This window comes from Staurois parvus, unplaced genomic scaffold (genome assembly GCF_062004578.1).
Source record: "Staurois parvus isolate SC_StPar_1 unplaced genomic scaffold, SC_StPar_1.0 ptg000031l, whole genome shotgun sequence".
NCBI lineage: Eukaryota > Metazoa > Chordata > Amphibia > Anura > Ranidae > Staurois > Staurois parvus.
Window position 1 is genome coordinate 1044437 of NW_028317827.1, and position 13647 is coordinate 1058083.

The following is a 13647-nucleotide window of genomic DNA, read 5'->3' on the forward strand; positions in this document are numbered from 1 at the left end:
AATATAATAAGAATATGTAACTAAAGATGCCTTTTTTGCCATGGAGTCCCCCAACTTACACGATAATCAGACCCAGGCGCATGCTCGTCCTGGTAGAGACAAGTTTTGGCTGTGGTATATTGGGCTGATGTGTAAGGAAATGACCAATCGTAGCTGTTTGGACAGTGATATCACCTTTTAAGGATATAGCCAACATTCTGGAAAGGGCCTAGTGGGCCATCCTGGTCAGTGGTGTTGCTATGGGGGTGCAGACCGCAGCCGGGTGATACTTGCCGGAGGGTTGACACCAGAGGTAGACGTGGACTGACCATTCGGTGACAGTGGAGGGGAGCGGAGCAGGAGGCGGCAGCAGCGATAGCCTCTGGAATCAGAAGCAGCTCACTTATGGTAGCAGAGCGGGTTGGAATCCCGGGCTGTGATCGTGCCTTATTATACAGCTGGTGATGAAGCCAGTGGTGAGAGTCTATAATAATAGGTGGCAAGAATAGAAACCAACTCCTTCACCACGGCTGTGATCAGGGAACTCTGCTGATATAATTATAAAGATTACTAATAAGATTTTGTTTGGGGGGGGGGGGTAATCTCCCAGTATAGGTTTGAGGATGGAGGAGTCCCCTATTGTAATATGGGGGGATAGAGGAACCCATCCCTTTCACCCCCTCTCTCTCACTCCTCTCCATCCCATTCCAACTCTATCTCACCCCCCCTCACCCCGATCTCTCTGTCTCTCCCTCTCTCTCTCCCTTACCCCCCTCTCTTTCCCCCCTCTCACCCCCCTCACTCTGTGAGCCCTCTCTCTCTCACCCCCCCTTTCACACCTCCCTCTCTCTCTCGCCTCCCCATAAACCCACTCTCTCTGACACCCCTCTCTCACCCCCCTCTCTGTCTCACTCCCTCCTCACTCTTTCCCCCCCCTCTCACCCTCCTTCCCCTCCCTCTCTCCCCTTCTTCCATTTCTCTTCTTTTCCATCTCCCCATCTCTTCATCTCTCTTTTCCTTTTTTCTCCCCCCACCCCCTGCTTTCTCTCTCCCTCTATTCCCTCTTCATTTGTAAGTTTCTGTCATATTTCAGGTTCTTTGTAAATAAATGCACAGTAAATTTCAGTTGTGGGGGGTTGGCAACCCTTTCAGGAAGGAGCTGAGTGGGAGCTGAACATCTGCGGCTCAATTTTTGCCGCGGCGCTAGTGGTGGTTGTTTTAGGGGGAGGGGGGTTTACACTGTGTTTTACCTCACCAGGTGACACTAACCCTAGTGACGTCACTGATCCTGGTCAGTTTGTAAGGACATTTCTATAACATGAAGTCATTTACGGTGACCTAGCTTAGAATTCATTCTTAGATATTGTGAGCCAATAGTATTAAGAAAATAGGAAATTCCCCCATTAGGCCTGTGGCAAAGTATCTCAATGGAGGTGATGGCATAAGTCTGTTCAGACCTGACACATTATGAGTGCAAGAGATTAGGGGAGGGGGGCAATCATGCTTGGGTATGGAACAAGGCAACTGTGCCTAGTATGAGTATGCCCTTAATGATCTCCCATTCCAGACCACAGTTATTCCATTATTGTCAGTGTTTGTATGCTAGACATGTGTTTAAAACAATTTTTTACCAAAAAAATACTTAGTACCCTCAAGAGATACAGAAACATGGACTGGTACCCCATGGCTACAGAGCCACAAGTCTGTTGAAGATAATGGCCTATATCTCTTCAGCTTCAGGCATGTGCTTAAAGAGGTGTCACCCCTTCCACCAAAATAATATGACTTCCCTGACAAAAAAACAAGTTTCTTCTGAGGGGCACCAGGATCTTACCTCGGAATGTGATGTGCAACTCACCTACATGGATAATCTGGATTCTGGGGGGTCCAGTAATTATGACGTATGTTACATTTGCTACAAATATTGCAATAGTTGAAAAATTCAATTTTGATGTACTGATAATTTTTACAGTCCCTTTTCATTTTAATGTGATTAATTTTGCCGTTTTACTAACAAGTTTAAAAAATACCATGACTTTGTGACAAATCACCAGCGAAGCACAATCTTAATGAGGGGCTATGGTTTTTTAGACTCATTTTGTCTGTTTCCCTTGAGTAAAACTACTTGTCTGAAGAGACCTTTAGTAAGACCACACTGTACATGTTTAATAAAGCTTTAAGACTTTCTAATATCAGTTACTTGTTTGAAAAAAATAAAACTCGGGAAGGAAGGCTGAACTTTGTGCCATAACAAATACTAATGCTGAATCATGAATCCGGCTGTTGGAGAAACGAAAGGGGTGGCTCAATACAGGAAACTGATAGGCAACACTGAACTTTAATAACCTAGCTTTTCCAGGGGTATTTTGTATTGTGTTGTTGTGTGGGCCATAGAGCTACAAATTCAGAATGCAGTAGATAAAACATTATTTTAAGGTGGATCTGTACTGTATTAGTTGCCATTTCTTCCATGATCTTGCACAATATATACAAAAAACCATGAAATACACCTTATAGCTAAATGTTTGTGGACACCTGACCTTCAACCATACCTATATGGCTAAACATGGTTGAACACCCCTCTAAATGATTGCGTTTAGATGTTTATAGTAAAGGTGACTGTGAATGCTGTAGCATATAAAAACATTTTAGACACCAGTGAACGCTCACCTTTCTGGCAACAGTTTGGTGAAAACCAGTTAGTGTTCTTGAAAACATAACCTGTATGGGCTTTTTGGACATTCTATTCCAAAATGTTGGGCATCGATATGATTATGGTTACTTATGTAACAGCCCTCACTCTTCTGGGAAAGCTTTCCACAAGATTGTGGAATGTTTCTGTGGGCATATGTGTAAACTCAGCAAAAGATAATTTGTGGGGTCAGCTACTGGCTACTGATGTTGGATGAAAAGACCTGGTTCTCCGTTTCAGTTCACCCCAAAGGTGTTCAGTGGGTTCAAGTTCCTCTACACCAATGGTCTCCAAACTGGGGCACAGGGGCCAGATGTGGGCCTTCACTTGCTTTTATCTGGCCTTTGGGGCACTATTTAACCCACTGAAACCATCAATTGGGTAATATTCTCCCCCCCCCCACACTGAGCCCACAATTCCTCCCAATGATAGCGCCCAATTCCTGCCACGGACACCAAAGATGGGGCATTGTTTTTTTACACTGACGACAGGGCCTTTCTTCTCCCAGTGGCCACAGTCTGCCCCCCTAAAGTCTGAAGGACAGTAAAGTTTGGAGACCCCCTGCTCTACACCAAATTCATCAAGCCATGACTTTATGGACATGGATCTGTGTACAGGAACACAATTATGCCAGAACAGTAAAGAGCCTTCCTCAAACTTTTATTACAAGGATGAAATCATACTTTTGTCTAAAATGTCTTTATATACTGTAGGTAACCTTCATTGTAAACATCAGAATTCAATCATATATAGGGTGTCCACATACTTTTAATTATATACAATAGTATACATACATTACAAAGCTAGAAAACAATGACTTTACCACACTAAGACCAGTAGAAGCATTTTCACAGTGATGCATTACTATAATCTGGTCATAGGGGTTAGTTTACTAAGGCAAATAGACCGTTCACTTTGCAAAAGAAAATTGCACTTCGCAAGGGAATTTTCCCCAGAGCTTAGTGAATTTGGTAAAGCACTGCTGACTTCCATCATCCAATCATGTGCAAGCAAAAATGCTGTGTTTTACTTTCCTTGCGCATGACTGAGAAATTCTTTCCAAGGTTAAATTTCACCACATTCATTAAGCTCTGGAGAAAATTTCTTTGAAAAGTTCAACTTTCATTGTAAAGTGAGGAGTCTATTTACTTTAGTAAATAAGCCCTATAGTGTTTGAGAAAGGTATCTGGACCTGGGAACAGACCTCATGCACATGATCCAAATCCCTAAGCCCAGTTCCAATACTAAAAACATGTTCTATTTTTCTTTTACAGAATGCTATGAATTTACCACCCGACAAAGCCAGATTATTGCGACAGTATGATAACGAGAAAAAATGGGAACTTATCTGCGATCAGGTAAGGAACAAAAACTTTTATAATGTGTAAATAAGTATAAGAAGGAATAGTATGTGGGCACGTCACTGAAATCATAATCACCCGTTATGACTTTACTTTATTGTTCCTTTCTCTCTCATTGCACATCCAGGATTCTGGGCTGCCCTGATTGAAATGGAATGGACTCTATAAGGCCAACTGACTTTATTGCAAGTGCTTGATGTACACATATCAAGGAACCCTTACAGTAGTTTCAATTTACACATCTGTGTATGAAACATATTCATTGACCTATAGGGAAGTTAGAAAATAAAATGTGAATGTCATGTTAAAATTTGTTTCATGTACAGTAAAATATTTACTTTCTCAGAATACATAGCACCCCAGTTCTTTAAAGTGGAACTTACCCCCTTCATGACTAGGCCTTTTTTTTGCTAGTCAGCACTGCGCTACTTTAACTGGCAATTGCTTGGTCATGCAACCCAAATTAAATTTACAATATATAATTTTTTCACACAAATAAAGCTTTCTTTTGGTGGTGTTTAATCACCGCTGGCTATTTGATTAAAAAACGATTGAAAACACATGTCAGTTATCAGGGGTGTTCCTAGGGTTGATGTCATCCGGTGCGGTAACTCTTGGCGTCACCCCTCCGATGATCCCCGCAGGATGGATCAGATCTGCGGATTGAGCGTAATGGATCGGAGTCCGATCCATTATGCTCCCCAATCCGCAGATCCGATCCATCTTGCGGGGATCGTCGGCTTGCAACCTATACGGGATTAACTGATCTTTCAACACCGGTCCAGTCTGCACATGCTATAGAAGTGATGTCAGATGGAGGAGGTTCAGATCTGCAGATTGAGCATAATGGATCGGAGTCCAATCCATTATGCTCCCCAATCCGCAGATCCGATCCATCTTGCAGGGATCGTCGGCTTGCAACCTATACGGGATTAACTGATCTTTCAACAGCGGTCCAGTCTGCACATGCTCTAGAAGTGATGTCAGATGGAGGAGGTTCCTGTTATATCGCAGCCACATTTCCTTTTACAGACAAGTCCCGGATCTTGGACAGCCTTACCTAGATCAGTTAACCCCGTATAGGTTGCAAGCCGACGATCCCCTCAAGATGGATCGGATCTGTGGATTGGGGAGCATAATAGATCGGACTCCGATCCATTATGCTCAATCCGCAGATCCGATCCATCTTGTGGGGATCGTCGGCTTGGTTTAAAACTTTCCTTTTCGTGGAGCTCGTTGAGAGGGTCCGGTGTCACCCAGTGTGATAGGTGTCAGCCGGTGTGGCGCGCACCCCCCGCACCTGCCTAGGGATGCCACTGTCAGTTATAAAAGTTTACAAATAATCTTTCTTCATAGATTTAGGCCACAATGTATTCTGATACATTTCTTTGATACAAATAACCTAATCGGGTATTTTATAGTATATTAATTAGTCTGGGGGTCAGCAACCTGTAGATCTGTCAGTAGACCTCGGCCAGGTGACTGGTAGATTGCAATCTGGGCTTGCTGACCCGCCATTTCAGAGCAATTAATATGTGTTTGGTTTTAAAGGGATGAGGGGGCAATCCTATATATAAGTATACAATTGTAACCAAGTGAATATGCAATGACCAACTATGTCCCATCTATAAAATAACTAAAAATCCACCTGCGCAGCCATATATCAAAATAATACTGTGAAACACTACTAGTAATATCACCTGACCTTGTGAGAAATCAAAACTCATTAATCAGTGTAGCTCTATCAATTCAAATATGCAATAAAAAAAACAACCAATCATATATAAAAGTGCAGTCAATAGAATCAATGTAAAGTCCAAAAGTCCTGTGCATTCCGTGTGACCATACAACAAAATCACTGTACAAGCCGTGTGAGCATTCAATAAAGTCCAATGTACAATTCATACAGAAACACTCTTCTCATGAGCAAAACAATCCGCAGGTGGTGCACTCCTCTTCCATATTACACTGAACTGCTCACCTTGTGTTGAGCTCAAAGGTACACAGAGGTCAGCAAAAGCTTTATCCCCTCCTGGATCATAATTTGATGATGATCTCCACCACAGAACTCCAAAAGGTAAAGCTGCTCTCAGGGTTTCCTCATCCACTCAGAAATAATATGAAAAATATAGCCTCTTATAGTGCTAATTGACATCAAGGAATCAGGTATAAAAACACCACATGCATCAAATCTTTAAAAGTATGAATAAATAAAAAAAGCCGCCATATGAATGACATTAGTAGGGCTCACCACTTGCCGGGCTTGATCCACTGCTAGCCTTGTCGCAGCTAACCAGGTTCTTATGCTTGATCAAAGCGTGATGACGTCATCGGCCAGAAACTGCATCCCTTACTCGTATTGTCCAATGTCAGACTTCTTCAGAAAGGTAAGGGTCCTGATACCAACCAACACACTTTATATGCTCTCCTGGATGCAACCATAGAAATCTGTACACAAACCCCGATCATGTGACCACCACAATCCCAGAAGTTAACGCATGGGTCAACAAAACGGAGAAATACAGTATGTAAAAAATATATGGAACACTATGCAGGGCTGATTAAAAAAATAAAATGTGCATTTATATACATACAATAAATCACTTTTAATATATAAATAGCGGTGCATACATATAAAAACACACATATGTAATAAGTAACAAGGCAATCTGATAAAAACATAAAATTACAAAAGCCGTTAAATAAAAAATATACATTAAATATTTATACATCACTAATGAAATAGTTGAGATCAAAGTCTGTATTGAGACCCCTAGGTGTCATAACTTTGGTCGCAAAAATCCTGAGATATTCCTTCTTTCAGACAGAGTTGTCCTACTGTCAGTAGTTACCCCCCCCCCCCCCCAACGTTTGTCCACATTCTCTGTTCTACTGGAGTCCTTATTGTGTCTAATTTTGAAATGTTGAGATACACTATTTTTTTTCTCCCCATTCTTAATGTTACAAATGTGCTCACGTAAACAAACATGTAAGGGTCTAGAGGTCCTGCTCACATACTGGAGGCCACAAGGGCACTCTAGCATGTAAACAACCCCCTCTGATTGGCATGAAATAAAATCCACAATTTTGTACAGTACCTCTTCTCTGTGGCATGTGAGTGTTTTTATACCTGATTCCCTTTATTAAAATTGTCAGCGAGCACTATATGAGGCTTTATTTTTCATATGACTTCCGAGTGGATGAGGCACCCTTAGGAGCGGCTTTCCCTGTGGGAGTTCTGTGGAGGAGATCATCATTATTTTATGATCCCAGGAGGGGTATACATGTATTTGCTGACCTTTGTCTAACTTTGATATCAACACCACAAGGTGAGCAGTTTGCAATGATATGGGAGTGTAGTGCACCACCTGAGGACTGTTTGTTCACGAGAAAAGTGTTTCTGCGAGGGTCACTTAAGTGATTTGGCAACAGGTCACAGGCCACAATGTAATTAAATTTTATTTAATTTAGTTAGTTTATTTTATTTTTTATTTATATTTATTTTTATTATATGACACTTATATTTTGGTATAGTTGAAGGTTGAGAGAACTGTTTTGTGGGTCTTTGCACATTTTTACATATAATTTAATTTATTTAAAAATTGCAGCTCTAATTGAATCATCTATTGGGACATATTGATAGTATATCGTTATTACCTATCCTTCAAAGCAGCAAACAATTATCTTCAAAACTTGAACCCTGCTCCTTTGCACTCTGCAACTGACCAACTCTATGACAGAATCTGTCCCCTGTCCTGCCCTGACCTGGCCACTACTGTCTACAACAGTTTGCTTTCATGCGCATTAGACTCACTTGCTCCTCTAACAACATGAAGCATCAGGCCCGACCGTTACAACCTTGGCAGACTGACGACACCAGAAATCTTAAACAACATAGTTGTGCTCTGGAGCGATCGTGGCGTAAAACCAAATCTCAACAAACATTCACCCTGTATAAATCTGTTTTCTTAACATACAATTCCTCCCTTCATGCTGCCAAACAAGCCTACTTTGTCACTCTTATTAATACCTTGTCATCCAGTCCTCATTGTCTCTTCTCTGCTTTTAACTCTCTACTTTCTCCACCTCCACCCAGCGCCTCACTCACTGCTCACGAGATTGCAAATCATTTCAAAAACAAGATTGACGCAATTCGTAGGGGCATCGCCACTGCACAGACATCCATCCCACTTAGCATACCTTATACTAAACCTCCCTCAACACTTACCTCTTTTGACCTTGCTACTACTGAAGAGGTCACTAAGGTTTTCTCAGACTCTCGTCTCACTACCTGCCCCCTGGATCCTGTCCCCTCACAAGTACTACGGTCACCCTCTTCTTCCATCCTATGCTTCCTCACTCTTATCTTCAATCTTTGCCTCTCTACTGGTGCCTTCCCCTCTCCTCTAAAGCATGCACACATCACTCCCATACTTAAAAAGCCCTCCCTGGACCCCATCAACCTGAACAACTTAAGACCCAACTCCCTGCTGCCATTTACCTCTAAACTCCTAGAACTCTTAGTCTACAATCGCCTGAGCTCCTACCTCACTGACAACAACCTTCTTGACCCTTTACAGTCTGGCTTTCGCTCGCTACACTCCACTGAAACTGCTTTACTAAAACTCACTAATCTACTAACAGCTAAAACCAATGGCCACTACTCCATACTCTTACTTCCTGACCTCTCTGCGGCTTTTGATATGGTTGACCATCCCCTCCTCCTCAAAAAATCCACTCTCTTGGCCTCAGAGACTCTGCTGTCTCCTGGTTCTCCTCCTACCTATCGCAGCACTCCTTCAGCATTACCTATAATGCTGCCTCCTCCTCTTCACTCCCTCTTTCCGTAGGGGTCCCTCAAGGTTCCTTCCTTGGACCCCTTCTCTTCTCCATCTACACCTCCTCCCTTGGTCACTTGATAAACTCCCATGGCTTTAAGTACCATCTCTATGCTGATGACACACAAATCTATCTTTCTACCCCTCACCTCACCCCTTCAGTCTCCTCTTGCATTACTATCCTACTAAGTGACATATCGGCATGTCACTCCACTTCCTCAAACTCAATATTTCCAAAACTGAGCTCTTAGTATTCCCCCCAACCCGTGCCCCCTCCCCTGACTTCTCCATCAAGATCAATAACACAATCATCATTCCATCCCCTCATGCCAGGGTACTAGGTGTAATCCTAGACTCCCATCTGTCCTTTCAGTCCAAAATCCATTCACTGTCCAAATCTTGTAGACTTCACCTCCGCAACATCTCCAAGATACGCCCGTTCCTAACCTCGGAAGCCATTAAGCAACTTATTCACTCCCTTGTTATATCTCGCCTTGATTATTGTAATTCCCTCCTCATTGGCCTACCTAATCGCAGGCTATCCCCTCTTCAGTCTATCATGAATGCTGCTGCCAGACTCATCCATTTTACTAACCGTTCCATATCTGCCACTCCTCTCTGCCAATCCCTCCACTGGCTTCCCATTGCCCAACGGATAAAATTCAAAACATTAACAATAACGTATAAAGCCATTTATAACTCTGCCCCAAATTACATCACTGATCTTGTCTCTAAATACTACCTTTTGTACCACTAGCCCCTCCCTCCTAGATTGTAAGCTCCAAGAAGCAGGGTCCTCCTATCCCTCTTGTATTGAACTGTATTGTTGCTGTATTGTCTCCCTTTATATTGTAAAGCGCTGAGCAAACTGTTGGTGCTATATAAATCCTGTATAATAATAATAATAATTATCCTTTTGCCTATATATCTCACATTTACAATGTAATTAAATGGTTCAGAGTTTCAAATGTTTTATTTTGAATAGCATAATGAACATTTTCCTCCTGCAGCCACTGAATGCCGGTGGAATTGGAGAGGATTGGTTCCTGCATATGCCACCCCCACTGCCCCTCCCGTCCAAGTGTAAAATGTAAAATAGAATGTGACAGGGAGGTTATTACAGGTTTTTTTTTTTTTTTGGGGGGGGGAGGGGACAAAAACACATCTCAACTATAGGGTTTTACTGTCCCCAAATGTGAGCCCTTACTGTCCTGAGCCCCCTATAAGGCTGCTTTCACAGTGATGCGCTGAGGTTTACCTGCATTACCCCACATCATTTTTAAATTTTGTCTTGGGGTTCCTAAGGGTCCGGTTTGGATTTTGGGGGATTCCACTTTTTTTTTTCATAGGTATAGATTGGGGGGGGGCATGCATTTTTTTTGTTCAATTTTAACTAGTTGCCGACCGCAGATAGCCGAATGACGGCTGCACTGCGGCCGGCCAGTTCTGGGTGGACGTCATATGACGTCCTCCCAGAACGCGCTCACCCAGCGATCTCCGTGATTGCTGTGTCCTTCGGACACAGCTGATCACGTGATGTGGTAAAAGGCCAATCACAGCGGCCTTTTACCACGTGATCAGCAGTGTCCAATGACACGCTGATCACAGGGAAATGCAAGTGCCGGTTCTCGGCTGCACTTTCCTCACGCTGTCAGATCGTGAGGAAAGTACTGCCGAGAACCGGCAGTTGTCAGAGCGAGCATCGACGCCGATCATCAGGGCACTGATCATCAGTGCCCTGATGATCGGTGCCCAGCAGTTCCACCCGCAAGTTCCGCCCACCTGTGCCCAGCAGTGCGCCCACTAGCTCTGCCCACCTGTGCCCAGCAGATCACCCACCTGTACCCAGCAGTGCACCCACCTGTGCCACTCTGCAGTGTCACACACCTGTGCCCAGAAGTGCCACCTACCTGTGCCCAGCAGTGCCACCCACCTGTGCCCACCAGTTCCACCCACCTGTGTCCACCCACCAGTGCTGCCCACCAGTGCCACCCACCAGTGCAGCCCAGCAGTGCTGCCAGTCAGTGCCACCAGTCAGTGCCCAGCGGTTGTGCCAGTCAGTGCCGCCAGTCAGTGCCCAGCAGTGATGCCAGTCAGTGCCGTCTATCAGTACCCATCATCAGTGTCACCTATCAGTGCCACCTATCAGTGCTGCATATTAGTGCCGCCTATCCGTGACACCTCATTAGTGCTGTCTATCAGTGCCGCCTATCCGTGCCACCTCATTAGTACTGCCTATCAGTGCCCTTTAGTGCTGCCTATCAGTGCCCATCAGTGCTGCCTCATCAACGCACATCAGTGAAGGAGAAAAATTACCTGTTTGAAAAATTTTATAATAGAAACAAAGAAACTTTTTTTTTTCAAATTTTTTGCACTTTTTTTATTTATAGCGCAAAAAGTAAAGCGCCCAGTGGCGATTAAATACCACCAAAAGAAAGCTCTATTTGTGAGAAAAAAATGATCAAAATTTCATATGGGTACAATGTTGCATGACCGCGCAATTGTCAATCAAAATGCGGCAGCGCTGAAAGCTGAAAATTGGCCTGGTAAATAAGGGGGTATAAGTGCATGGTAGGCAAGTGGTTAATGCCAGCATTCTTTTGTTTACATTTCCATTGAACTTTCAGTGGGGAATCCCTTTGACAGCTGATGAGTCATCAGTTGTTAAGAATGCAGCGGCCGCCTGATCCTTGACGACCCGCTGTTCACTGCTAAATGCCAGCACAAGCACTGAAAAATGCTGGCACAAAAACGCTAATATCAGCCTTTTTATTCAGCGTTTTTCCATCTTTTTTTTAAAGCTTCTACTGTGCATGAGAGATTTCTTCTAATTTCTTATTGTGTTTCTGTCAATAAATGAAGGCAAATTACTTCAGCAGTACTCAGATAGAAAAATAATAACCAGGTAAGGGTTTTAGCCATTCCCTCCTCTATCCAAAACAAAACAAAATGTTTTAGCTATGCATTTTCCTAAACTGATCTCCAAATCCATGAACACTGACCATTATATGTCCCAAACCAAGTCATTAGGTGAGCTGTACAACTTTTAGCCCAAGATTTGTAAGTGATAGCGGGTACATAAATTGACATAATGGGTGCACCATTGGGAATTCTAATAAATGTAGAAAGTCACTAGCACACCAAGGTGTTCTTTTTTCTGTTTTATTGCGAAAGAAAAGCAACAAAGTGGCCTACTTTCTTGACTTGATAAAGGGACCCTGCTTTCACAATAAAACTGTGAATAAACCCCTGGGAGTGCTGGTGTTGTTCTAAATGTATATATCCGATGTTCTATTTGGATCCATTGATGTATCCAGAGTACGAGTTATGCCCACTTGAAGGGAGGCACTGTGTAGGGCTGGCATCAGGGGGCATTTGGGTGTGCTTTAGCATCCCCCAAAAATCTGCTAACACCTCCAAAGCACTCATCAGATTATCAGATTAAAGCACCCTTATTGTTTTTAGAAATCCTGAAATTTCCTGGAGTCATCTGCTTAATGGGGCTCTACACGTCACGTGTTTCCATGGTTCAGGCGGGCCTGTAGATACCCCCTGCTTGCAGTTCAGGATACTGGGAAGTGACATTGAGATGAATACTTTCTATCTATCACCTCTTTGCCTTTAACCTCTTATAGGTGGATTCGCACCTTTCTGGTGGTTTATCTCCAATGATTGGAAGCTGTTTTGAAAAGCTAATCTTACTGCAAGCAATTAGTAAAGTGATGTAACTGAGGCAGTGGGATTATGTCATGTTCCAGAACTCTTTCTGGTGAGATAGTCTGTATCCTTTAACCCTGACTAGGAAGGATACCTCTTCACTTTGATCTGTTGCTGGATTTCTATTCAGGAACACAAGTGATTACTGTAATCATTATCCGTCTATCACCAGCACTGGGATATTGTCAGCTTCCACATCAAAGGAATGGCATAACAGCTTGTGTCACTCTAGATGGCAATCGCAGGCAGCTGGAGACCAAGGACCAAATCTTTGTAATATTTGTAACTTTATTTCTGCAATTATAGGAAATCGCTCATAATTGGAACATGGAGCTGTAGTTACTGATTTCTCCTTTTAATGCTAGCTGCCTGACTCTATGTTCACCATCTTGCTTTATTAGTCAGGAGTACTGACTTTTCTCTGACTAGGACCCCTTTTACACGGACGTTCCGCCTGCCAGTTTTTTCAGAACCTCTATTCTCATCTATGGAGCGGCATGTGTAAATGCGCATGTGTCCCTTTACACCCGCTGACATCCAATCCAATGCGATTCACCAAAAAGAGACGGATGGGTATCCATTCCCCCTCCATTTGTCAGATCGGTTGGCAGTCAGATGGAAACAGACAGGTGGTCCCTTTCCATCGACTGCCCATGGAGGACAGCGGGCTGTGTCTGTGTCCGCTCTGCAGCAGTAGACACAGACCTGTCACCCACTTGCTCAGTGGAAATCAGGGGAGAGACGGGTGTAAAAGGGGCCTTTCGTGGTCCACAAACTCCAGGGATAGGCAACCTTAGAGAGGTGGAGATCTACCTGAACAACTTAGGAGAAGTCAAGATCACCGGGTACAGTGTTGCTCCTCACACCATATTTAAACCTCTAATTGCCATACAACCATGCCGCAATCATGTGCATTGCACGACATATATGGGTTTAAATCGGCTACTGAGAAGGCAACATATCCTCCTAACCACCGGTCAAACACACAGATCACTTTTCAGTGAAGCAGCAGTGTCTATTGCACCTGTGAATGAGCCCTTAGTTGCATTCGGCAGCGGCA

The 13647-nt window shown here is 43.4% G+C and overlaps 1 protein-coding gene across 9 annotated transcripts in view; it reads left to right on the forward strand.

Annotated features, from left to right (window-relative positions):
* FMNL2 (formin like 2) overlaps positions 1-13647 on the forward strand; it is a 334121-nt gene that overhangs the window by 156418 nt on the left and 164056 nt on the right. For all 9 annotated transcript variants that reach the window (XM_089659530.1, XM_089659522.1, XM_089659550.1 and 6 more), the window contains exon 2: positions 3946-4029. In XM_089659530.1, coding sequence (XP_089515656.1) covers positions 3946-4029 — 84 coding nt within the window. The remainder of the gene's footprint in view (positions 1-3945; positions 4030-13647) is intronic.